At 44.3% G+C, this 27,445-nt stretch overlaps 1 protein-coding gene across 5 annotated transcripts in view; it reads left to right on the forward strand.

Annotated features, from left to right (window-relative positions):
- Positions 1-27,445, forward strand: part of ETV6 (ETS variant transcription factor 6) — a 251,169-nt gene that overhangs the window by 123,763 nt on the left and 99,961 nt on the right. The window contains exon 1 of one of the 5 annotated variants that reach the window (XM_042991763.1): positions 5,447-7,717. The exons of the other annotated variants lie outside the window; for them this stretch is intronic. Coding sequence (XP_042847697.1) covers positions 7,588-7,717 — 130 coding nt within the window. The 5' untranslated portion in view covers positions 5,447-7,587. Of the gene's footprint in view, positions 1-5,446; positions 7,718-27,445 lie in introns of those variants that run through there. 5 annotated transcript variants of the gene reach the window in all.

Raw genomic sequence — 27,445 nt, forward strand, 5'->3', positions numbered from 1 at the left:
TTTAAAAATCCATTAAAATAGACCAGAAGGAAATGCAGGAAAATAGTTCTTGTGGTTATTTCTAGGTGAAAGGACTACGGGTAGAGGGTTTTTTTCCCTCTTTCTCTACTGTAATTTTTTTCTAGCATTGTCTAGGATTATTTTTGTCTTAACGAAATCATGATCACATCCGTCCCCAGCTGGCCACTTTGCACCTAGATTCATTGTGTTAAACTGCAAGCAAAGAACTAGCATTAAAGAATGTTATTTAATTAAAGTGCTTTCCATTGTCCCCTTCCCCCTACCCTTAAAACCCCTCACGACCTTCCCACTGCACCTAGGACAAATGCAGCAGCCTGCAGGGTCCCGCACACCCTGGGTCCCACTCACCTCTGCAGCTTTATCTTGTATACTCACCTCCTTGCTCTCTGCTTTCCAGCCGTACGGGGCCTTTTTCAGTTTTCTGTACAGATCGCCTTCTCTCTCTTCCTTCTGGCTGCAACACTCTTCTCTAGGCTGAGCCCTTCCCCCTGTACCGCCCCCACCCCCCTAATTCAGCAAGATAAATTCAATACAATTCCAACTCATCCTTTAGACCTCTGCCGAAGTCACTTAAGCCTGAGGACTCACCAGCGCCCCCAGTGTACTTCCAACAGGCTCTCTACTTCCCTTCTTACAACATGGGTTCCCACCCTGTCCTTAAGCCTAAACCACACGCTATAGAGGGCTGGGACCGTGCCATCTAGATCACTACTGCGTTCCCCCAGAATGCAGCACAGGGTTGAGCTGACCATAGAGGGCTCTGAAGTATCGGTGAGTGGGTGAATCTCATCTAACTAGACTGAAACTTCTGTTCTCAGGGCAGGCTGTGCTGATTGTCAAAAATGCCCTATGTGCCCGAACGTCACAAAGTCTCATTTTTCTCATCCCTGAAAGGAGGCTCCCAGTACCTATAGCACACTGTTGTGTTGCATGAGTTGTTGCTTATGAAGTGCCTATTAGAGCGTGTGGCACACGGCAGGTACTTAGTAAACGATGCTGTCTTCCTGGGCCGCCCCCGGTGCCTGTTTACACAGCCAGGCCTGGCATACACCTGTTGTTTTTGTTTTTTTTAAGCTTATTTATTTATTTAGAGACGGAGACAGTGTGAGTAGGGGAGGGGCAGAGACAGAAGGAGACAGAAAATCCCAAGCACCGCCCTGATGCGGGGCTCGATCCCACCAACCGTGAGAGCATGACCTGAGCTGAGATCAAGAGTCGGACGCTTAACCGACTGAGCCATCCAGGCGACCCAGCATACAGCTGTTTTTAATGTGACCTTATCTGCTGTAAGTCACTCGAGGAGGGGTTTCCCCAGAAGAAACTTTTTTTTTCCCCTCCCTAGACGATGATCGTTAGTACTCCTCATCAGCTCTAAGGCAGAGTCAGTTTTCTGGGCCCCAGCACAGCGCCAGACTCGCGATGTGGATGTGTGCCAAATTGACCAGGACCAGGCTGAGGCACTGAGTGAAACCTGTGTGTCCATCGGCTGCCTTCTTCTTGTGGATGCAAATCCCTCTGAACTCTGCCTGAAATTGTTTGCCCGGTTGGAAGAGTAGAAAGAGAACTTCCTGACGGGTCAAAGAGTTCTTATTTTTCCTTTCTAAACACCACTCTTCTTTCAGACACCGTTAAACTAGCCCAGTTGTGGATCCTGAGCTTCAACTGTGTGGTTATGAAAGCCGAGTTCTTTCTCTGAGGTCAGAGCCCTGGGTGTGGGTGATCTCAGGTAAAAGGTCTCAGGGATTCAGACATGTCATTCTTTTGTATAACTGACTTTTCAAGTACTCCAGTCCTGAGACTGTCCCCTTATTGTAGCTTCTCGAACGTTGTCACACTGTCAGACTTGGGCTGGTGGGGTTTTTTTCCTCCCAAACAACCAAAATCAGATTCATTTTGGAAGCAGATACTAGTATGGCTGTTGTTCTTCCTACGTCTGGACGCTGAAGAATTCAGAACTAGATTCAGTACTTTGCCGTGTATTCTCACAGGTTAGGTTTTCGAGCGAACACGAAACTTAGACCTAGTGGCTTCTGTATGCATGCACACCGCCACCTGTGTTTATGTGTGTGTGCTTTCTAGAATGAGACCTCCTTTAAAACTCAACCTCCCATCATTTGAGAACTGATTTGCTATTTTATAGCTTGTCCTTTTTACGGCTCTTGGAGAATCACTGCACCAAATATATTTGGCAGGAACTTAGCACGCAAGCCCTCCCTCAGAACTTGCTACCAAATTTGCTGAGTTCCCTTCTTAAAAACTTGAGATTCCTCTAACTTTTTCCTGTGATGTGCTCATTTTTGATCTAAAACTGTAGTTGAAAGCCTGTCTCGGTAATCATTCACATCAAGAAAAGAACGAATTTCTCAAAAAAGAAGTCAGGTGCTAAAAATAACCTCCACGCTAAGACCCACTTACTTTTCTACCTAGGGAATCAAGACAGAAACATTTCTAGGCTAGAAATGGCATAGTTCAAGTGATGCAACCATTTAGCTGCCTACTATTTTTTTTTCTTTTCTGCCAAAAGGAAAATATATAATGTAATGTAGAAAAATTTCCCCTGAGTTGTTAAAATAATCACTGAAATAACCTCTGGTACTTAGTACGATACCCTGAAATCTTGGATCTTCAGAATCGTTCGTTTCTGAGGTTTTCCGGACAGCCAGGTTTTCACTCAAAAATTGGTTGGTAGAGCGATTGCTGCTGTTACAATTGCGTACATTATGAGAATCCTTTGTGGAGGTAAAAAGTGTAAAGAAAATTGCTGAGAAGTGACCAGTGACTCCCTTCTGTGTTTGTCTAGTGGGCTGTGTAATTAAATGAGTGGGTCAAGTCTGTCTGAAGTAAAGTATTATGCAATATCAAATAAATGACATGACTTTTAAAAAGGTTGTGCACGTAATTTTTTTCTTCTGTGACTATAGCATTACAAATGTTCTACCTTTAGCCTTCCCTGCTTTCTGTTACACGGATGCCAAAAAACAATAGGGTTAATTAGGACTCATTCTTTTTTTTCTCTTCCTAGCACAGAGGAGGCTTTCAATATGTGCCGAATGAATGAACCAGTCTGTGAGTCATAATTTATCACATCGCTGATTAATAGAAGCACAATTGTTATCTTCTCTAATAGATGTAGCTGACTTTTTTTAAGTTGAGATTATCTCAATGGCTGGGATGCCAGCATTTTAGAAAAATCGTGGGTTTATGTTGGAAGTAGTTTTTAGGGTCAGTATCCTTTTTACTGCATCAGGACAAGAGCAGATATTTAGCAGACTCATTCTGTGATGGAACACTGTTAGAAGTGTGTCAATTCATACGTGCAAGTAACAAGTTATGTTATTTATAACATAATGTATATGTTATATATAACTTAGTTATGTATGTATATGTATACATACATATGTAAGTTATGTATAACTTAGAAAAAGGTCTCATTGGAAAGATATTAGGTAATTCATGGGCTCAATTAAGAAAAAAAAAAAAAGCAGGGGCGCCTGGGTGGCTCAGGCGTGAAGCGTGAGTTAAGCGGAAGTGTCCGACTCTTGATTTTGTCTCAGGTCACGATCTCACGGTTCCTGGGATGGAGCCCTGTGTCGGGCTCTGTGCTGATAGCATGGAGTGGGCTTGGGAGTCTCTCTCTCCCTCTGTCTCTGCCGCTCCCCTGCTCACGCACGCATATTCTCTCTCTCTCTCTCTCTCTCTCTCTCTCAAATAAACATCAAAAAATAAATAAAAGCAGACCCCAAGGCTTTCTCAGGGGCCAGAGCTCAGCCAAGGTCCTGACACAGGGACAGTGCTCCCTAAATGCCTCCGCTGTGTGGCTGCCAGTGGACACACAACTTATGAAGCTGATGCCCCTGCCATGAATAGCACCCCAACATCCCTGGGGAAGTGGTCACTCCCTTAAGATTCAAAAACTGGGACAGGTGCATCTGATGGGCCCGGCTTCTGATCCAGAGAACAGGTGAGAAAGCCTGCCAATCCTGGGATTCCCCCAGCAGAAGGGGTATGGGGATACTGAGCAGAAAAAAATCTGGAAGTCTAGCATCAGATTGTAAGCTATTGCACAGCACCGTGTTTCACCTTGTTTTCGTGTCCTGCTTTATTCGTGGCAAAGTTAAGTGGTTCCACATTTGCGTTGCCCAGGTCAGCACACAGAATGTCAGTGGCTTGTTTTCCTTGTCATCTTTGTTCCTCGTTCACGTATGAGGCTTTAGCGAGTTGTGTGCAATGAATTTTTTTTTGTTGTTGTTTCTAAATTCTGTTAGCCTGCTGAGAAGCCTGCCTGTGCAGTGAAACAGTAGCTAAGCCCTACTCCAAGAAAACGATGGGACCAGCTTTTAACATGGGCAGCATCCAGCTCTTGGGAAGTATTTTATTTCCTTTTTAAAAAATAGCTTTTAATAATATCTGATACATATCAATGAGTCTAAGAGCTGTAAAGGCCCTCAGAGATGATATTTTTTGACTTGTCACCCAAGTCATGAATGTCTCAGCGGCATCCCAGATACAGCAGGACGTTGACCTTCTGCTTGGATATGGTCAGTGAGGAGCATGTCACTGCCCCCTTTTCCATCCCATTTCTGGATGTGTCTGGATAGGATAAGACTTCTCTGAAATTCACTTCATTGTCACTTTGCCCTTTGGTTCTAGTTTTGTCATGTGGGACCAAACGGGACATGTTCCTTCTGCATTAATTCTAGAGACAAACTAAACTTTGGAGTCAGGTATGGATTTGACTCCCACCTTTGCCATTACCAGCTGGTCGAATTTTAGAATCACTGTATCATCTTTTTTGAACTGCTTTTCCTCATTGGTAAGATGAGAAATAACAGCTCCTTGGCAGGGATTAAGATATAATGGAGAATACGTTACAATATGCCTGGCCAGTAGTATAGTTCCTTAATCAATGCTGACTGTCATTTTTGTTATTAGTCATACATTTAAAGATGATTATCTTGTCCCTTCAGTCTTGTTTCCATGTTGGGCCTCTGCTCACCTGAGATGAATCCTCCTGGATAATTTACCATTCTGGTCTTCCTCCTGAGTGCCCTTCTGTCCCTGTTCTTCCAGTTTTATTAATATTTGTGTGAAAATGTGGTTGGGGCTCCTCGGTGGCTCAGTTGGTTAAGCATCCAACTTCAGCTCAGGTCTTGATGTCATGGTTTGTGAGTTCGAGCCCCGCTTCAGGCTCTGTGCCGACAGCTCAGAGCCTAGAGCCTGCTTCAGATTCTGCCTGTCTGTCTCTTTCTGTCTGTCTGTCTGTCTGTCTGTCTCTCTCTCTCTCTGCCCCTCCCCACTCATGCTCTGTCTCTCTCTGTCTCAAAAATAAACAAACACTAAAAAAAATTTTAGAAAACGTGTTCTGCACACCAACTGGGCTAAGGGGAACGGGGGGAACTGGGAAAGGGGGGAACTGGGAAAGGGGAACCTAACATCCGTTAGGTGTAAATGAATTGTTGACTAAATCAGTAGGCACTTCATCAGTGTGACATAAGGTGATACCATTTTAGTATCGATGTCGTACTCAGGTTGACCATTTTTACTCGGACTGTGGCCAAAGTCAGAATTCTCCTCCCTTATGCTTCAGTGGATTTTTTTTTAAGCTAAATGTGTGCCTTTACATTTAATCCTATTAAATTTCATTTAAGCTGGCTGAGGCAATTTGGATCTTATGTTCATCCCTCTTGAGAATCTCTTCTACTGTATGTCAAACAGCTTAGATGAGAAGTCCCTATAGGCCTTTATGTTAATTATTTGGAAGGACAGGATTGAATGGGACAGGATCAGTGAAGAAGCCCTGTGGCATACTACTCGAGAGTGTCTTCCAGGTAGGTACAGACTGATCTTTGTAATTTATAAGTATGTTGTGGTTATGTAGTGTTTTATGACATATAAATCTCTTTTTGTGTGCCATGCATTAGATATACCATAAGTGACACATCATCATTTTTGCAAATGTGCACAATGGTACTACATTCCAATTTAACCCGTAAGAAAATGCAAACTGTCGGATTATTTGCTGAAGTCAAAGATGCACTCCTTGGCTCTCCTAGCAAATCTTTACTAACTACCCTCTTTCACTTTGCTTGTCTGCTCGTGATGAACCTAAAACCTTACAGTTAGGCTTTTGGAAAAGGTCTTCTTGGATCTGTGGCAGTAAACAGATGGTTAATCAATTTATATACTCTCCGTGCTTTTCAAAGAGAAAAAGGAGAGTTGTAGGTTTGCCAGGGATGAGTTTTTAAACCTGGCCACACAGCTAAAATATATCTGAAATCTACTGGGTGAGAGAGAGCGTCTTTTGTTCTTTTACCATAACAATATGTATATGTGTATATTTGGATGTTTTCTTCCAGTGAACACTTATGACAATGGGTTGTGTATTTTATTTTTCATTTTAAAGTGGACTCTGTGGAACGTTCACTAATGTAATAGGAAGACAGAGGGATTGGGGCATCACTGGGAAATGCTTGGAATTAACCCATTATATGATGTTCATGGCAATGAGTTCAGAAGGATAGCTTTTCTCGCTTATGTGCTATTTCTCTCTAAATATCTTTTCAGAAAGTTCTCAAAAAGTAACTTGCAACTGTAAGGTCAAAAGACTATGCCACCTTGGTTTGTATGTGTATACAATTATATATAAGTTAGCCTCTGGGTGTTGACCCAAGAAATGCAATTCAATGATTTCTGTGTGTAAGAAAAATCTGGGAAGCGTACATATATATAAACCAATGACTGCAGGTCTGTGACTGGCTGAAGGAGGAAGTGGGTGCTAGCTTTTGAGGGGCTCAGGGTATGCCATCCTGATGAGTTCAGATTTCACCCTGAAGGTTGTAGGGTGGCTCAAGGGAATTTAAATAGGAAAGAGACGCGATCAGATTTACGTTTAAAAGCTTTCATAGGTAGCAACACAGAGGACGGGGTGAGGTAAAAAGCTGTTGCACTGATCCAGGTAAGAAAAAATACAAGTCTAAACTAAGGCAGGGGCAGTGGGGATGGAGTGAACTGGAAATACGCAATTGACATTAAGTAGATTCATTGGGCAAGGGTTAGCGACAGATCAGATGAGAAGGTTGAGAGCAAGAAGCAGAAAAGATGGCTCTTTGTAAAGGGCCCATTATGTAGGGTGTCAAGGTGAGAAGGAGGCGCCTGTGCAGAAGAAGCACAGGGAGAAAGAGGAGGGAAATCCTGGACAGACCAAAGAAAGCGGATTTGGGGAAGGAGAGAATGATCCTGAACAACCAAGTACCGTGAGAGGTCAGAGAAGATGAGGACTAAGGGAGTCATCAGTGACTCGGGCAGAACAGTTTTTGAGGTGGGGAGAGGCCAGCGCCGACCTGACTGCTGTAAATTGAAGCGTGGAAAAAAGTGATGGTAGGTGTCCCTTTGGCTGACCGTGGATTAGAATAGATCAGAGAGGAGTGGGGGAGGGGCAGCCGTGGGTAAAGGGAGGTTTCGTTTGTTCAGTGGCAGGTGTTCGTCCATGAAGAATTGCTGGTGAGAGTTGAGAGCTGAAAACAGAGGAGAAGTAAGGGGTGACTGAGGGAACTAGGTCTTGTAGAAATGGGAGAAAACGAGATACAAAATAAAAATGGAGGCGTTCCTTCGTGTTCAATAGGAGGATGGGTTCATTCCACTGAAACAAGAAGAAAGGCATGTAGAAAAATACAGCTGGATGAGGGCAGGCTGGAAGGTAATGAGAATTCCCCCACGGAATTCATTCCCGCCCCCCACCCCCCACCCTACAGAGAAGCCACACATGGAAGAGGTAGCAGTTAAAAGGCAACGGGAGAGTGGCCGAGTAAGCCAGAGATTGGTTGCTTGGCAAACTGGGGGACCTGGCATTGCCTCCCAGCAGGAGACGGGGCATCTGTGTTGGTATACAGGTCGGTCCGTCTGTGTGATTTTCCCCTGTGCTGGTCAGCACTGTGGTATAGCTGGGAAGAAAGGAGATGGCCAGATTCATTCTTTCTGAAAGTACGGAGCGCCTGCTGTATACCAGGTACGTACGTTCCATATCATTGAGAGGCAGCAGCTAACAAAATAGAGGAGTGAGGAAGAAAGCGGTGCCGCTCTCTGGGTTAAATGTATTCCAAGCACGGAGAGCTGTGAAGGCCTTGAGGAGGAAGGGTGTACTAAAAAGGCACAGCGACGAAGCAAGCGTGTCTGAAATGATGTCTGTCTGGCAGGTGAGGGACACTCGGGTTTGGAAGGAGGGGTGGGAACAGAATTTGGGAAGACCCTTCAGGCCATTGTAAAGAGTTTGGCTTTTAATTTGCCAGTGAAAATTTTAAGCAGAGGACTGACATAGTCCGACTTTGATTTTTAAAGAATCACTCTGGCTGCTGGAGAGATAAGAGGAGGGAGAGTATAAGGAGGGAGGGAGGAGCCTAAAAGCAGAGAAACCTACTAGGAGCCTGTTAAATAGTAAGTCTGGGGAGCCATGATAGAAGGTTAGGCCACGCATATTCCTACCTCAGGGCCTTTGCACTTCCTGTTCTCTGTGTCTGGGATCCTCTTCTTCTAGATATTCCCATGGCCCACACCCTCCCCTCCTTCAGATGTCTGCTTAATGTGAGTCCTTCATAGCAGCCCTCATGCCCTCACCAGCACACCCTTTCCATGACATTTTTTTTCTCCATAAAGCTTAACCACCATTTGACGTTCTACTTGTTTATTTATTTATTGTCTATCCTGACAAGAATGCAAGGTTTTTAAGAACAGAGATTTCACTCTGTTTTGTCCATTGCCGTGTGCCTGCTCCCTAGAGCCATGCCTTCCCTGAGGAGGTGCTCCATAAATATTGGTTGACTCAATTAAGGAATGAAGTGCTCCTGTCTCCCTTATCACCAATTCCCCCTCCGCCATTACAATTAGTAGGAACAATGGCAGTGATAATATTCCATTTCCTTACTGCCTCTCCCTTTCTGTAAAGATGAGGTACACCGGGCTTCATCGGTCTTCCTCTGCAGAGTAGAAGTAACTCACTAAGCCATGGAGTCGATTTCGTGGCTCCTCATGCAGCAAGCAGCCTTGCCTTTGGTTTGTGTCCGTCTTTGCGTCTGTTTAGTCACGTCGCTCACGCTCTTCAGAATCCTCTAGCTTAAACTCTTGAGTAATTCTGGACAGTGGAGTTAGCTGGGAACTTGAGAACCAGATGAAGGATTCTGCCAATAGCATGCCGTATGTGCTTGGCATCTAATTTTGGCATTCGCTTTAGCAGGTTTGATTGCATAATTCAGGCATTGGCGACAAAAAGTGACCACATATCCAGGGAGGGGAGGATTGGGAGGCACAAGATGGAAGCTGTTCTAGGGATTCAGAGAATGGGCTAGGGCTCTTGTTTTTAAAAAGATGCCCACGTTTCCAGCGCCCTTGGGATTCTTCCAGGCCTCCTGCATAGACCATCATGGAGTATTTACTTCCTTTGGGGACTGCAGGATGATGCTCTTGTGGTCCTTCCATAGCAAGTCTCCATTTTATTATATTTTTTTTTTTTATGCCTGCATCCTGTGTTTTGAAATATTTTCTCGCCTACAAAATCTGTATCAATTAAGTACAACTTAATTTGTTTTCCCACTTTTTCCTAATTAAAGACCTATATCTATAGACAGCTATCCGAACTTCCAAGTATGACAAAACTGCAAAGAGCGTATGTAATTGACATGATTCCAAAATAAAAGCCAAGAATATGTAGATTTCACACCCACACCCTCATTGTGGGTCAATAAAGTATTCCTGATCATTTTGAATGTGCAAATACGATGCCTTTTGAGCACCCTCAGTTCGTTCCTAGAAGAGAGACTTTATTGTGGTTTGTTTTGTTTTCAGTGTGTGGAATTTTAAGTTGTGAGTGAAAGAGCACTAGGCATCACGAGGCAGGACAAGAGATCTGTCCCTCAGCAGACAGGTGATCATGGGCAAGTCTCTTGGAGAAGAGAGAAGCATGAGAGTTCTGAACCGGGTGACTTCTAAAGAGTCTTCCACTGTGAAACTGCAGCAGTCTTTCACACATGTCCATGCCTGTTGTCTCTTTTTGCAGCCTTCAGGGTTAATGAGAGCTCTCGGGAACACTGTGACCTTAGAGGGAACTGGCTTACATCAAGAGAGCAGATGCCAGCTCCCTCTAGTACTCTCCTGGGCACATGACCCACTCCCTTTTTGAAACCCTGAATCTTTACATCACTGGTAAGTGCCTGTATAATTGATACTGTTGCCAGTGATCAAACACAGAGATTACCAAATGATAGAGCTGGAAGAGACCCTAAGGTATTATCTAGTCCAATTATGGCCCCCAGACACCTATGTGTCTGAAAAAAGAGATGGGGGCGGGTCTGTGAGCCAACTCTAGTATTCCAGATGCCCTATGGTAATTCTATATTTGAGGATAATACTGTAAGGTTAATCAAGCTAGGGAAGCATGAGGTTCCTCTGCTTTTGGCAGGAATTATCAATATGTGGATAAATCAGGTGTTCCTAGTAACTGCTCGTGGGGAAGCAAAAGCTTTCGAAAACCAAATGCCTGTAGCTGTGTTGTCCAGTACGATTAGCCACTGGCCACGTACTGAGCACTTGAAACAGAGCTAATCCCTAAGTATGCTGTCAGTGCTAAATGCGTACCAGACTTCAAAAACTTAGTAGAAAAATGTGAAGTTGGGGCACCTGGGTGGCTCAGTCAGTTAAGCGTCCGCCTTCGGCTCAGGTCATGATCTCGTGGTCCGTGAGTTTGATCCCCGCGTCGGGCTCTGTGCTGACCGCTCGGAGCCTGGAGCCTGTTTCAGATTCTGTGTCTCCCTCTCTCTCTGCCCCTCCCCCATTCATGCTCTGTCTCTCTCTGTCTCAAAAATAAATAAACGTTAAAAAAAAATTAAAAAAAAGAAAAATGTGAAGTATCTTACGTTTTTAGATTGGTTACATATTTAAGTGATAATATTTTAGATATATCAAATTAAAAAAGTAATTAAAAGTAATGTAAAGCCTTTCCTTTTACTTCTTTTTACTGTGGGGCCTACACATCTCAAATCACATCGTGTGGTTTCCATTGTACTTCTGTTAGAAGCTGTGGTCTGTTGTGAGAGATTTCTGGGCGGTGAAGTGTCTGGGACTCGTTCTTTATTTGGTAGAGCCACAAAGTGAGATCAGAGAGGTTAGGCCACTTGTTCAGGATCACACAGCAAGTTGGTAGCTGAACCAGGATTAGGCCAGTGTGCTTTCCATTGCTGAAAACAGCCTCAGGGTTCACAGTGATTTGTTTTACTAGGGATCTGTAAAATTGCTTCTTTGAGTAAATGCCGAGGTTCTTGTATAGATGATTGGCAGTTGTGTCCCTCCAGAATCAAATCCAACCAAAAACAAAAAGAAAAGAAGGAAGAGAAGGAGAGAGAAAAGGCTTTCCCTTTAAAGGACCCAGTGAGAAATTGCAGTTTTCATTCTTGAGCAGATTTCCTTTACCCCCAGCACCCTGGCATGGAACATTAATTGCTGAAGAAAACCGCAATAAGAAAACATTGACAAGGAGTGCAGCCCTCATTCAGCATGCTTTCCCCTTCAACGCAGCAAGAATCCCTCATTAAAAGATTAAGGCTGACCAAAAATAAATTGTCTCTTGGTCCCCAGGCAGTTCATTTGACATCATTTCCACAGGATTAGGGACCCCAATGGCATGTGTTTAGCATGGGGCTATGTTAATACTACATAGGATTATTCTCAAAAGTTTTAAAATATATTTTTAAGTATTGAACTACTACTAATTAAGACTTTGATGTGACTAATAACTATGATATTTTGCCCACAAATGGGGACTTTTCTCCCCGCCCCCCACACCAGTGTGTAACCAAACCCAGCAATTCTACCTTAAAAAATTTATAAAAAGCAGACCATGAAGTATAGCAACATCATGATCACTTGAGGAATTGTGTAATTGTATGGAATGGAAATTTAGCCTCTACTGCACGCGGTCCTTGGTCCCTTCTCTGAGCCATCATTTCTCATCTTTGTGTTTTTTTATGGTTATCCATATTGTACGTGTAGGGTTTAAAGAAGCTAAAAATTTTATAAGGTACGTTACAAAATCTTTTGTGCCCCCTCCCCCTACTCTACATCCCTACTCTTGATTTCCTGCCCACCAGAGGCAACCACTTTTATATCTTTCAACTGGTTCTTTAGTCATTTACCTCCATTTCTTAAATCACACACTCAGGGTGCCTGGGTGGCTTAGTCAGTTGAACATCTAACTCTTGACTTAAGCTCAGGTCACGATCCAACAACCGAGCCCCACGTCGGGCTCCATGCTGAGTCCCTCTCCCCTGCTTTCTCTCTCTCTCTCTCTCAAAGAAAATAAAATAAAAAATTAAATTACACACTGACATTGCTACTTATTTCTTTTTCAGTTCTAGACATTATCCTTTCTTATCCCACTGTAGAAGATGACACTTTATCTCTTTTGTCCCCTACCCCTAGCCCTACCATAGAAGCATCCAGGTAGTCATAATTTCAGACAGGTCACTATTTAGTGTTTCCATGCTGTCATTATATAAATGCGATCATATCTGACTCACGTACTCTATTAAGATTGCTTTTCTTTACTGTAACTTCTGGTTTTCCCTGGAGTTAATAACTATGGTGTTTTTACCATGTACTTCCATTTTTAATGTACTGATAACTTAATTTTTATGTACTCATTGCTAATTCACCTTTCTCAGATGCAGTGGGTGTTAACAAATCCTGGAGCAAGAGTCTGAGAACCTTCCACCTTCTCTGGTCTTGGCTTTCGCGTGGTGCTCCGCTGCCATCTGGGCCTTTCTTCACTTCACCTCCTCTTTGAGTTTGATTCCATTTCCTGAATTCCATGCCTTTTCTTGTCTTAGTTTATTTTCTAGCTTTAATGGAGGACAGTTTTCAATAGCTTCCTAGGGATGGGGCGGGGCTAGAGGGGAAGTAAAATTGTTGAAAACTTGCACGTCAGAAAATATCTTTCCTCTCTCCCCATATTTGATAGTTGGACTTAATAAGTTGCCTAAGGATACAGTTCTAGGCAGGAAGTAAGTTTCCCCCAGAATTTTGAAGGCACTGGTCCATTGTATTGTCTTTCAGTGCTGCTGTTGCAAAGACCGTGCCTTCCTGACTCTTAATCCTTGGTGTGTAACTTGTTTTGTTTGCTTATTTGTCCTCCGGGAGTATTTTTATCCTCCGCATTCTAAATTCACTGTCATGTGCCTTGGCGTGGGTCTGTGTTAGTCCATTCAGGCCATTGCAGACCTGACACTTATTTCCTTCAGTTCTGGGAAATTTCCTCCCCTGTTTTCTCAGTTCTTTCCCTGGAACTCCCATTATTAGGACGTTGGTCCTATGATTTTCTTATCTTCTCTTGTTATTTTCCACCTGCTTGTAGTTTGAACTCCTCTTTGGGAGATTCCTTAACGTTTATTTCCCACTCCTTCTATTGAGTTTTTAATCCTGGGGTCATACCTTTAATGTGCATGGGGGTATTTTTGTTGTTGTTCTGGACACGTTCCTCATTATAACCTCTTGTCCTTCTCTCAGAGTCGCAACATCTTCTCTTACTTATGGAAGGATAATAATGATGATGATGATGATGATGATGATGATGATTAGTTTTTCCTACATTGTCTGTCTTTTCTCCATGACGCCTTCTTCTGGCCGTTTTGAGGTTTTTTTGTTTGTTTTTGGCTGGGTGGTATTTTTTGTTTCACTCTCTGCCTTTCCTCTTTTATACCCAAACATCTGGTGATCTCTGCTTGTCCGCTCATATCTGAGAGTTGTTGGAGTACTGACTGGAAGTTCTACATGCATGGGTGGGCTTACCCACGAGGGTGGCAAGTCTGGGTATTTCCTTGACATACATACCTTTGTTATGAATATCTCGACGTCTTTTGTCTTTAGCTACATTCCGCAGAGACAGACAGGTAGCCATCCTGGAGGGCTTAAGTCTAGCTGCCAACCTCCTGGGAGAGCAGCGAGAGGAAATGGGCTGGCGTGGGGGTGGGGGAATCTCACTGGTTGCCACATACACATCCTTTTACTCCTCCATATATAAGTTTTAAGTTAATTCCACCTGGCCATTTTGGTTTCAGTTCTTTCTGAATTCACTGTACTTTATTGTCTCTGGTGCATAAACTTCTAATCTTCTGCCGTGATAGGAAAGGAGCAGTGGCTCAGCTGTCCAGATTTTCAGATGTAACCAGTGCCATCAATTGCCCAGCCTTTGAGGGTCCCTGCCCTATAAATCTGGTTGTTTCCCAGCTTTTCTTACTATGAGGTTAGCATTCTACTTCCCTGCGTCTGCTAAGTAAATTACCATTGGTTCATCTGCTTTCAAGTTTCTGATTTGTGCTTCTCTTCTTCTCCTCCTCTTTTCCTCCCCCTCCCTCTTCCCCTCGCTCTTATCTCCTCTCCTGGTGTTTTAGTCCTTGTGCTTTCTTACAAATCTTTTCGCTGTTATTTTAAGAAGTTTAGGGAAAGAGAGCAGAGCTAAAATTAACTTCATCAAAGACTGATGAATTTTGACATTCTCTCTGCCACAGGGAGGGATTGTCTTAAGTGTGTGTGTTTTGTATATATCGAACTTCGAACTTGAACTTCGTATATATGGAGCTTCTCAGGAGGAAGCTTTTTTGTTAATTGAAATTATTATTACGATTGATAAGTTTTTACCCTTAGACTAGTACAACTTGTGTCACAAAGTATCGCCTGCATGGAAGTCTTGTGAGGCACTATATATAGGGCAGGTAGTTGTATTTTTGTGTTCCTGTGCCCTCTTGAGGGATAAAGTTTTATGTCCCCGTTATAGGAAATCAGTGGAAGAACTGGATTAACCCAGTTAGATTTTTGTTTTGTTTTTACACCAACACCCTTTCATTAATAAAGAAGTCAACATATGAAGTACTCATAGACTAGTTAATATACATAAAGCTCTTAGAATCATGACTGGCACACAGCACTATGTAAATGTTAACTGCTACTCTTATTATTATATGCTCTTGTCTTGATAGTACTTCTGAATATTCCAAGAGTTACATCCAATGGTTCCCAAGCCCAGCCGCACTGCAGATTCACTTGATGATCTTTTAAAAAAGATTACACTTCCCACCTCAGACCTCCTTCATCAGAGTCTTCAGGGCTGGGTTCCAAGTACCTAACAAAACACAGCTCCAATTTTCTGGGGAAGAGATAAGCGAGACATTTCGAGAACCACTCCGAGGAGGGTGTTGTCACATCACTGATGGAAATTATGTGGATGATGGTTGAAGAAGACTGCAAAGGAGCCAGCTCTGGGAGCTGAGACTAAAGGCAAAGTAGATATACACAGCAAATAAATAAATAAGTATACACACACGCATACCCAGAGCTGGAAACCAAGTCATTATACCTGGCCGTCATTCTGTACAGAACATTTAGGCAGTAAAGTCACCCTCTTTCTTTATGCTGTTTTGCTCTTTTCTTTAGATCAGATTTTACCTGGATAGAAGAATTATCAAAAGAGGTTCAAGTGGATGGATGTGCATTTCTTCCTGCTCTCCCAGTAGCAGACGTTGAAGCATTGGCCAGAGTCAGCTAAGCATTTACTTTAGACGAGATCCGCACTCCTAAAGGGGACTCATGCAGTCTTCAGATGGATTACATTTAAATTAATCCTTGTTCAGACTCAGGTCTCATCTGCTAGTAGGGTTCAATTTTCATTCATCTACTGTAAAACCAAACAACCCTTATTTGTGGCTAAGGGAGAGAGGAAAGAGAGGAAATAAAAAAAGCATTACATTTTATTTCCATGTAAGTGACTCAGAAGGCTCTAAATGGTTACTTATTTGAGAATTAATAGCAACCCTTTGTTTAACTAAAACAGTTGGTGTTAGAAGAATAATTTATAGAATAATGGAATTATAGATTATATAACTATATAATAATTCATAGAAATCACAGTTAGGGGCTGGGGAGGAGGGGTGGGTGACAAAAAAAAAATGCCAAATCGCAGAGTGACCAGATTCATGTCCACTAATGTTTTACATTATCCAAATTTTAATGCTTGATTTTAAGGAATATTCCCTTATCATTTATAAAACATTTATCTTGAGATTCTCTCCATACTTGGTGTTGGAACAATGGAGAATGATCCAGGCTTTCCGTTGGGAAAATAACAATAGCTAGCCCTTACTGCATGCTAACTGCATGCCAGGCACTGTCCTAAGCACTTTTCCACCTGCTAGCTAATTTAATCCTCATCAGGGCCCTGGAGAAGGTTCTGTTAAGATAAACGAAGTGAGGGGCGCCTGGGTGGCTCAGTCGGTTAAGTGTCCGACTTCGGCTCAGGTCATGATCTCGAGGTTCATGGGTTTGAGCCCCCGTGGGGCTCTGTGCTGACAGCTTGGAGCCAGGCGCCTGCTTGGGATTCTGTATCTCCCTCTCTCTCTGCCCCTTCCCCGCTCGTGCTTTGTCTCTCTCTCTCTCGAAAATAAATAAACGTTAAAAAAAATTAAAAATGAAAAAAAAGATAAATGAAGCGAAAGCATGAGAGGCTTACTTGCTGGTAAGTGAGTGGTGTAGCCCTCCTATTTGCCTAGCTGCTTTCCTTGTACAGCTTTGGGTTGCTCACCACAGGTGCCTGGCCCAGAGGACGTTATGTTCCGGACTGGGCTGGCCAGGGCTGTAGAAGGTGTTTTAGACATAAGCCAAAGGAAGCTAATACAGGCCTCCTCTTCCTTCCACATGCTGTCTCAATTCCAGACCAACAGTAACTCTCTTAAGGGACTATTAGGTGAGGCGAGGCTCAGAGAACTTCGGTAAATTACTCAAGCTCACACAAATGGACAGTGCCAGTCAGAATTCAATCCAAATTAGATTCCAAAGCCAGTGGAATACCTCCCTTCTTCTCTTAATATTACCTTTTGCTCTGTGTCGCCTCTCAGGAGGTGGGAAATAAAGCCAGGGATGAGTGGGTACCTCTACTCACAGTTACTTCGTGTAGCACTGTGTGATCCTTCAGTCTGTTTTCCAGGCATAAGCCTGGCTGAATGGCAAATAAAGCCCAGGCAGAACGGCAGCCTTCCCCATTTATGCCTGGAAGATATAACACTCTTTTTGCATTGGCACCAGAGAACTGTGCCCACCAGCTCTGATTCTTTTCTTCTCCCTTCACTACCCCCCCCCCAACTTCATCAAGAAGATATGAATGCTGAGATCATCTCAGAGAAATCTAGAATAAATACCATGAGAAAATGGTCCCCCTGGAAGGCATCTTGTTCTCCTGCTGTTTGTAATTGTGAAGAGCTCAGCAACTGGGCAGCTGGATGGGTATAAATATAGCCCAGAGCACTGACGCCCGCTGAATCCTGCTTTCTTAGAAGCACAATGGGAACCCACGGAAATCAGGGAAAGAGCAGTAAAGCCCAGTCAATCAATCAGCCTCCCTCCCTCCCCTCTCCCTTTCTCACTCCCTCTCTCCATCCTTAACCTCAGTGTGGGTGTGAGGATAGAAGCAGCTTTTAAGAGTGCACTTAAAATAGTTCTTGGAACTGGACGCTGGCTAAACTCAAAGACAGGGAAGATGCTACCTCCCAAACCGGCCCCTGTCCGACCTGTAAGCCCAGGACTAGTTTGACCATTCTGGTGGGAAATCTCAGGAGCCCGTGCATCCTCAGCCCAGCTGCTTGGGTACAAGCAACATTTCTAGCATGAGCTCCAGGCATTTGGTGCCTCCATATTCAGATATCTTATTCTAACCAGACTCAGCTGCCTAATGCCCGGGGATTAAAAATAGCCTCCCAGTGCTAGCTATGGAATTGAAGGAGAAATACTCAGGGAGTAGAGAGGTCAGGTTTACTCCGGGCCCCCGATTCTCATACCTGTGGGTTTCATTGCATCTAAGCGTTTAATCCCTTCAGGTTATTTTAGTCTTGTGCTATACCATTGCCTATTTTGTGTGGCTGTTTAAGATAAAACGGTCATCCCAGGTTTGTGGGCATTGGTATCATTAGGAGTCTGGGTTTTGGCAGGAGAAAGCCATTATTTTGCTTGGTGGTTCCCGGAAACAAATTGTGTCTAGTTATCTTTCCATGCAGACATCAATGGTATTTGCTATTGATGCATACATTTATTGGTTTTTTTCTTTCCCATTTGGCAGTGAATACTTCACAGAAAAGAATCCTGTCCTCTACTTTCAGTGCAACTGTCCACAAAGCTTAATAAATGGTCTTACATGACTTTGCTGTGTTTTGTGACTGTTGAGCTGATTGAAACAACCATTCTTTAATGTCCACAGCACCCTTCTAGAAGATGGCACAAATACTGTGTCATTTCATAACATTCCATTGTTTAAGGTTCCGTGTGCACCAGCGGTCTAAGAGCAATCTGTGTGCATGTGTGTTTTTAATTGTTTCGTTGGATGGGAGCTGCATCTATGCTTTTTTTATTTATTTTTTTTTAATCTCTAAGATTGCCTCCTCCAAATTGAACCTCAGAGTGTAATATTTGTAAAAAAAAAAAAAAATAAGGCAGGAACAGTTAAAGCGGAGTATATTTAAAATATAAATTTAAACACGGATAAACTGAAGAAGGCCTGATGTTGGAAGAATGGTAGGTCCGTCGGTTCACCGGTCGCCGGAGCGCCTCAAGCACAGAACCTTCCTCACAAAACATCCTGCTTTCCAATTGCTTGTCCTTGGGACCGGAGCCGTGCTAGGAGAGGAACGCCAGCTGTTCTGGCCTTGGTAGGGACTCCAAGGAAATCAGGCCACCGCTTGGAGTCTTCACAGAGCCAAAGGGAACATCTTGACTTACAGCCAGGAGCCTTGCAGGTCATAACAGAGTTCTAATGATTGACACCCTGAAAACCATTCACTTGGTACAGGGCCTGGCACATAGTAAGGACTCACCGAATGTTAGCAAATACGCAAAGGGGCATTCCACCCCTATCTCTTCGCTCAGCTTCCAAAAGCCTAGAAAGATAACATGGGGACTTCGATCGGCACGGCCACAGCAGCGAGTGCATTCCCTCGGCAGATGATGATCGGACGACCTCGGCCACCTTCTCCAGATTTTTCCCTTTGCCCCTGAATCAAGATGCCACTTGGCACGGATGAGCCGCAAACACCTCAGCCTCTGGTTCAGGGACTGTCCCGGAAAGAAGGAGAGGACATCGTATATGAAACTCACTTAAAAAAAAAAACAAAAAAAAACTAGTTATATAAAGAAAGAAAAGAAAAAACTAAGATGCGTCCGGGACCAGAGGATAGATTGAGTTGTAGGCTTTTATGTGCATGCCAGAAAGGAAGGGAGAAGAGCCCACCACACTGCATCATCTTCTGTTCCTTGGCCAAGATTCACATCCACCTGTTATGTGCCATTTTCACCTTTGCCCCCTTGTGCACCAGCCCGGTGACACTTACCGTTACCTTTAGCCCTCCCAACCGCCGCAAGCTGGGTGGTGTTATCCCCCGTCTTTGGATGAGGAAACAGACCCTGGAGTGAGGTGACCTGTCCAGGCTCCTCAAGGAAGTCAATAGCAGAGAAAGGACTTGAGCCCAGACCTTCTAATTCCCAGCCCCGTGAGTAGGAATAAAAGAGTGGAAACAGCTGTCCAACCCCCCCGAGTGTTATTAAAAGTATTGTATTAAAAGTACTGACAGCCCCAGAGGTGACACGAATGTTTCTCCATCGCTCACCACTGAAACCAGAGCTGTCGCTGGATACTGTCCGTTCCAGAACCCTCAAGGCACTGAGACTGTGAGGTGACAGCTTTCCTCTCTACAAACTTTCTTTCTTTCTCTCTTTCTTTTTGTTTTGTTTTGTTTTGTTTTGTTTTAAGAAATTGAATAGTGCTGAGGGATCATTTCTTTTTTTTTTTTTTTTTTAGTTTATTTTGAGAGAGAGAGAGAGAGATCATGAGCAGGGGAGGGGCAGAGAGAGAAAGGGACAGAGAATCCCAAGCAGGCTACACACTGTCAGCCCAGAGCCCGACACGGGACTCAAACTCACGAACCTGAGCCAAAATCAAGAATCAGATGCTCGACTGATTGAGCCACCCAAGTGCCCCAGGATAATTTCTTGAAATAGGGCTTTATCTCCTTCTTTTTGAGAGGAATTTAGGTGTCCTTTCATCAGTGAAAGATCCTTTCTGTCCTGTAAGAACCTAGAAATAGTCTGTTGGTCATCCGCTGTGATGTTCCCAACAAATCCAAATCATGCCATCAATAAAGCTCAGTTTTTGAGAGGCCATTCGTTCTTTCAAGCACTAATATTTGTATTCATGCAGTGTGCTTAGCACCAGTCCAGGCACTGGGAACAGAATTGAAAGGATACTCTCTTCAAGAAATTCACAGTTTCTGGGGCGCCTGGGTGGCTCAGTCGGTTAAGCGTCCAACTTCAGCTCAGGTCGCGATCTCGCGGTCCGTGAGTTCGAGCCCCGCGTCAGGCTCTGGGCTGATGGCTCAGAGCCTGGAGCCTGCTTCGGATTCTGTGTCTCCCTCTCTCTCTGACCCTCCCCCTGTTCATGCTCTGTCTCTCTCTGTCTCAAAAATAAATAAACGTTAAAAAAAAAAAATTAAAAAAAAAAAAAGAAATTCACAGTTCCCAAACTTCAGCTGTGCCCACAGAGTCCAGGCAACTAGGGAAATTTCAGTATCAGGTAACGGGAGGAAGGCCAGGACCACCAGTTGTTGGCAAGTATGGTTGGGAGGCAAGGTGCTGGTAGTTGGGGGTGGGGGGTGTCTAACGTTACCTTTGGAAACGTGAGCTTAAGGAGCAGACAGCAGAAACCCAGCCATAGCAACTGGGATTCAGCCATAGGACTTGTGTTATGGAGAAGGACTGGAAGATAGGGCTGGGTGGGAAACCCAGATAAGGGACCCCATGACAGCAAAGACTTTTTTTTCCGGGTGACAGAGCAAGGCCCAGTAAAGCCAGCAGTAGTGGTGACTCACTACTGATTCCCTGAACAACTGGTCCCAAGCTTCCTCTTGATAAAGGAGAGGATTGGGCCTGGAGTTTGGGTGGAGCTGGACTTGCAGAAAGGGGGTTAAATAAGTCCAGCTGAAAAGATTATGGGGCCCTAGGGGCAGCCAGCCGAGTATCTTACTACAGCTAAAACACATGGAAAATCAGTCGGACCAATGAGATGCACAGCTCTCTCAGGAGAAAGTGGGCATCCCACGTTGGCATAATCTATAGGAAAGGATTTCAGTTCTGTGGGTCTTGAAGACGAAGTTACAAGGTTGCTAGGATGCTTAGGCTACAAGACGTTTTTGTGTGATCGCCTTATAGTAGAAACAAAAGAACATTCCCGTAGTCTTTACCACGTAAAGGTTGCAGAAGATGAGCTTTTTTATTTTTTTTTAAATTTTTTTAATGTTTATTTTTGAGAGAGAGAGAGAGAGAGAGCAGGGGAGGGGCAGGGAGAGAGAGGGAGACACAGAATCCGAAGCCGGCTCCAGGCTCTGAGCTGTCCGCACAGAGCGGACATGGGGCTTGAACTCACAAACTGCGAGATCATGACCTGAGGCGAAGTCGGACGCCCAACCGACTGAGCCACCCAGGCGCCCCAGAAGATGAGCTTTTTAACAAATATCCATCAACTATCTATTATGTGACTCCAAAGACAAATAAGAAGGTAAAATAGTTCTTGCCCTTGAGGAACTTGTCACCTCTTGGGGAAGACAGATGGCTAACCAGCAAATCAGAATATAGGGTGGTTGGGGTTGTGTATCATGTCATTGACCCACAGAGGAGAAGCGGTTGACTTCGGAAAGGAGTAAGTGTTTAAGCTGGGTTGCGAAGGAAAGTAAAAGTAAGGAGTCTGAGGAAAGCAAAGAAATGAAGATCGGTTCTAGAAACAAGCAGCAGCTGGTGGCTGGAGCAAAGGGGTGTGATAGAAAATAAAACCGGAAAGATAGACCTGAAGGGCCTGCTGGGCTAAGCTGAAGAATTGAATTTCTCCCCCAGAATCTACGGGGAGCCATTGACGGGTTTCAGGCGGGGAAGTGATACATTCCTTTTCGGGAACTATGTGAAAGGTGGGTTGTAAGAGAGATGTCAGGCCAGTTAGGAAGGAAAATGATACTGCTAATGCTCGAGTACTCGCATTTTTCTCCTGTCGCCCGTTGTAGCTCCAGAATTGTAGACTCGTCTACAGAGAAGCCACACGAGTGTGGAATATCGGCTTGTGAGCCACTCCAGAAAGGGTATGCTGGTGGCTGGAAGTTGGGCAGATTGAAAGGCTTCTTGTCATGAGGGAACAAGTTACATTAGGGCACACGTCTAAGGTCGCTGCAGAAAAGTTTAAAGTCTCAGTCACATGGTAGCCATGATGTGTAGAAGAACCAGAATTTCACGGAGTGAAGTTGGCCAAATGCTTTGAAGTTGGCCCCCACCGAAAGCCCACCTACCTTCACTCTGAGCCGCAATTAAAATCGGAATGTAGCACAGCTGTGTGAGTGGCACGCACGTTCTCACACATGTCAGATCTCTCGGGTCCATTTTGGTAGTATTTGTTTTCCTTTGAGATAGGAGTTGATTCAGTCACACTTTCTTCTCCTGACAATAACTGCATTTTTTTTTCCTGAGGTAGCCTTCCCTCCAACCGTCTCTTGTTGTTCTTACCCAAGACCCGGTATCTGCCAAAACAAATGTATGTGAGTGATAAACGCTGAGAGGAATGTCTGTTGGACCACAGGAAATTTCCTGTTCAGGAAGAGATCTTGGGAACTTCCTGTGGAGGGGTGCATTGTGGGACTTTTGGCTGCAGGCCCTTGACCACAGCTGCAATTAACTAAAGGCAAGGGGGGGAGGGGAGAGGAAGAAGAGGAGACAGCTACCCACAGACATTTTTATCCAAGTAGCCTGAGGAGAGAATGGGCTAATACAGGTTAAAATTTTCCAAGTGATCTGAACGTCTAATGCGCACCAAGGTCACTGGTGCCCAGTCTCCTTTACTGCCACCCATCCTTTACAGCATCCCAGATGCTTCCTTAGGCTTCCTAAAAACAAGTACTGTCGCCTTGTCTTCATGAGTCTTCCTATGCCTCCAGCCCTTGTAAGCCTGCGTGAAGTGTCCACCTCCTCTTGGGCCATACCGACGGGTTGCAATGCCCTGATTATCCTCAGGACCACTCATGGCTACTGGTGTCCACACCTTGGGGTTGGTGATGTGTTCCATCCCGACTCAGGCATGGAAGAGAGAAGAAGCGACACCTTGGCTCTGTGGCTTACCTCTGCCTCAGAAAACACAAAAGAAATGTTACTGAATTATCACAAAAGACTGGGTTAGTAATCCAGTTCATAACCACAGTCAAAACCAACAGGACAACCCTGCGTTCTTGTTCTACAGTCCCAGTCAGGAACGAAGTCCTGATTAACGCCTCATGGCCAGACTTCTCTGTGGCTGCATGGCCGAGCCGGGTCCCTCTCTGCGGGGAAGTTTCTGGAGCACTGTGGATGGCAGGACTTGGAAGCTTCCAGGCTGTTTCTAGCTGTGTAACCCCAGGCTGGGGAGAGGGCAAGTTTTTTTTATCTCTCTGCATTTCAGCTTCTTTGTCTAACTTGGGGAATTAAAAACAAAAAAAAACAAAAACAAAAAAACTTCCCTTAAATCAGATAATGTATAGAATAGTGCCTATAACCCAAAGCAGGTGCTGAGAGTTCTACATACATTTTCCTTTGAGTCTATCATCATTACAAACTGGAAATTACTTAGGTGTGGTTCTGGCTAGCGTCAGAGGAAAGGCTTTGAGGGGCCTTTCACCCTCCGCTTCTGTGATTTGTACTTAAGGAAGTTTTTTCTGGAGCTTCTACTCTGCATCCAAGTGCCTGTTACTTCCCTACAGCTCCTGCTCGGCGTTTATGGAGTGCGTCTGTGAAGAGCGAGACTTGTGTTTGAGAATCAGTCACAGCTTGGTGGCAGCTTATGCCTGACTATGTCTTAGTCCTTGGGGATCTCCGGCAGGGGTGACCCGCGCCGTTCTCTGGGTCTTGTAGAAGTAGCCTGCCCTCTGTGCATCACCTGTGTCACTGTCTATCCCTCTCACTCTGCCGTAACACACAGCCCCCATCGGACACAGAGCTGGTTGCTAAGTATGAAGTGATTACTGTATTGTCCTTACCTGTGTGTCTGTGTCACCCACTAGAAGGTGACTCCTTGAGGACAGGGGCCTTGTCTGCCACCAGGGATGTGCTTAACAGAGGCTTGTGAAATTGAATGCACTTCATTTTAGGGGAAGGGTTCCATGGGGGCCTTTAAACGTGGGACTTAAAAGGCATTTATGGTTTTATGTTGTAAAATACTGTACCAACCGGCCTGAAAGTTCTGTATTAAAAATAGTGTCTGTGTGGGGCGCCTGGGTTTCTCCGTTGGTTAAGCGTCCGACCTCGGCTCAGGTCGCCGTCTCACGGTTCGTGAGTTCAAGCCCCGCATTGAACTCTGTGATGACAGCTCAGAGCCTGGAGCCCGCTTCGGATTCTCTGTCTCTCTCTGTCCCCAAAATAAATAATAAAACATTTAAAAAAATTTTAAAACTAGTGTCTGTGTGCACTACTGACTATATTATACCCTGTCATTTGGCCTCTGTGCTCCACTGTCACATTTTTGAGTTTTCATTTGCATGGCTCCCATTTCTTCAGAAATTGGCGGGGGGGGAGCGCGGGGAGGGGGTTCTTTTTTATTTTTGGTTTGCCTCTTTTCTATTCTAGAAGCTTGAAATACAGGCCTATTTTCACAGTAGGTCTGGAAACAAAAGGCAGTGGTGTTGCCCCTTGATAGAGTGAGCCCCCAGAATCATCTTGAAAATGGGACTTAAATTTTAAAACGTTCTTCAAGAGTAGGTGACCAAGTGTTTCCCAGAAAGAATTAAAAAGCCAGAGTATCTTGTGGCAAACATCGTCCGAGTATATAGTCTACCCTCTGAAGCAGTAAAATTACATCATGGCTTTAAAGATAAAAGCAAACATAGGGGTGATATAAAAGTGAGCTGTAGTCGTTGGAAAGTTGTCCTCACATATCCCATGTGATTTTGTTTTACATTATTCTAAGCAGACTCCCCACGTTAGAATGGCAAATATGTGAGCAGAGACATAAATTAACTGGAAGAAAACAAAATAGACCTCTTAACTGACCTTTCTTTTTTTTTTTTTTTTTAATGTTTTTTATTTATTTTTGAGACAGAGAGAGAGAGACAGAGCATGGGCAGGGGAGGGGCAGAGAGAGAGGGAGACACAGAATCCGAAGCAGGCTCCAGGCTCCAAGCTGTCAGCACAGAGCCCGACGTGGGGCTCGAACCCACAAACCGTGAGATCACGACCTGAGCCAAAGCCGGACGCTTAACCGACTGAGCCACCCAGGCACCCCTTAACTGACCTTTCTTTTTAAAACTCTGACCTTGGTCTTTAGAAGGAAAGGGCAAAAAAAAATTTTTTTTAAAGGTACCCTAGTTTCAGAGGCAACTCTATGGGTTATGGCTTAATTATGCCAGTTTCCGACATTTTGAAAATGTTTCTAGGGCTGGAAAAATAAAAGCTTGTTTAATGAATCTTGATGGAGCCAAAAAATTCAGGTAATCAGAATGTTCCATTTCCACAGCTGGTGCTCCCTTTAATTCAGATTGCGTTGACAAAGACAGGGAAATAGAATGGTCCTCCCAGGGAGAGACCTCACTGTTCTGTAGATAACCTACTACCGGGCAGGCTTTTGCTAGAGTGAAAATATTGTGATGGTCAAACTAGTTTGTACTATCCTTGTATTTGTATGAAACCTTAACAGTTTACTAGTGTTAACGTCTATATTAATCTGTCTTGTTTAATCAACACAGGGCCCCATGCTGTTCAGATGGGGAAATAGATTCGGGGAGGCCAGGGCTGGAGGTTGACCAGCAGAACCTGCACTTACATTAGGTCTTATCTCTCCAAGTTCATTCTGGCCTGGGGTGAGGCTGCTGGCCAGGAGGTGAACGCCAACATGTGCCAGTTAGTAAGCAGTTTTCTGACAAATCCAAGGCCAAGGGAAGTGAAATAACTTCTTGGTTCCCCTCCATTTCTTCCCATGCTGTCTACCCATCAACCCCCTGTTGCCTTCCACCCCTGTTCACACCCACCCTTTCTGCCCACACCACCTCAGCCGCCCCTGCAGTTTCTGTGGGAAGCTAAGGAACTCTTTGTTTGTGCAGTAAGGGTTTCCTCACAGGAAATTTCCTGTGATGGAAACTCCGGGGAAACTTCCTGTTGGTTAGGACACTGCAGGGGGCTGATAACGTGAACCACTTAAACCTCCAAACCTCGGCTGCCGAGAAGGATGGGATGGCCCTTCCCTGCTTTCTCAGAGCCTGGGAGGGCATGAAATTGCAAGCATACAGAAGCATCAAGAGGTTCGGGCACATGTTCCAGAAGCTAAAAGCTTATGCCTGTGATCAGCAGGTTCTTCTAGAAGACCAGCTCTCATGGTTCAATGGGCTACTCAGGTTTCTAACAAGCCTGGTACCTGCAGGGCCATTCTGTCTGGAAGTATTAAGAGGACTCTGGAAAGTGTCTTAAGGTTCTGGATTTAATTCTTTCTATATCACTTTAAAACATGTTTCTGTTACTCTTCAATGTTATATGTTTATGAGTGCTGCAAACATTTATTTTCAGCTATCACTTAGGGACTGGGAATTGTAACCAGTCTTATCACTGGCAGACACAGTTGACTATGTTACGTGATGTGATTTGCTTAACACCAAGCGTAAGTCATCTGGGGTGTGTACCACAGGGCGACCAATCTTGAGCCACAGCACAAAATTATCCAATAGGCTTTATGTGTGCTTGACCTACTCTGTACCTAGAGTGGAATATTTTGTTGTTTGCTGGCATTTGAACAAAGGTAATTATTCCTAAATCATCTCTTGGGGTTGAACTTAGCTTTGAGTATCTCCAGTGTTAGGAATTCGGTACGTTCTCCTGAGCAGCTCTCTTAGCCCAAACTCAAGTTTGGCCTCCTACTTAGCCTGAATTTTCCTTAGTGACCTCTAGACCCATTACTATTCATCCTGCCCTTGTTGTACAATAAAAATAATTGACCCCTGACCTCTTTCTGTTTTCGTATCGGTAGACGGTTACTTGAAAGATGTCTCTTAATCACTGGATTCGCCCCAACGCAAGTCCATTTCTCTACAAGTTTCTTCATGGGTATTGTCTTCCTGGTTTAGGTGCTAATGTGGCCTTCATTTGTAAAGTGCACTAGATTCAGTGCAAGTTTCTACCAGTCCCACCTCCCCAAACTTCTGCCACAAGCTGGTGCTCTTTCTTGCTTGCTTTGTAGGAATGATCATTCTAGCACTTGAATAAATCATTCACGCATACTTTCAGGTGGGGTATTGTGGCTGTATTCTTGGTCCACATTGCAAATTAGGGAAGCATACGAGAAATTACAGTTAGCCAGGAAGAAATTTGC

Source organism: Panthera tigris, chromosome B4 (assembly GCF_018350195.1).
Source record: "Panthera tigris isolate Pti1 chromosome B4, P.tigris_Pti1_mat1.1, whole genome shotgun sequence".
NCBI lineage: Eukaryota > Metazoa > Chordata > Mammalia > Carnivora > Felidae > Panthera > Panthera tigris.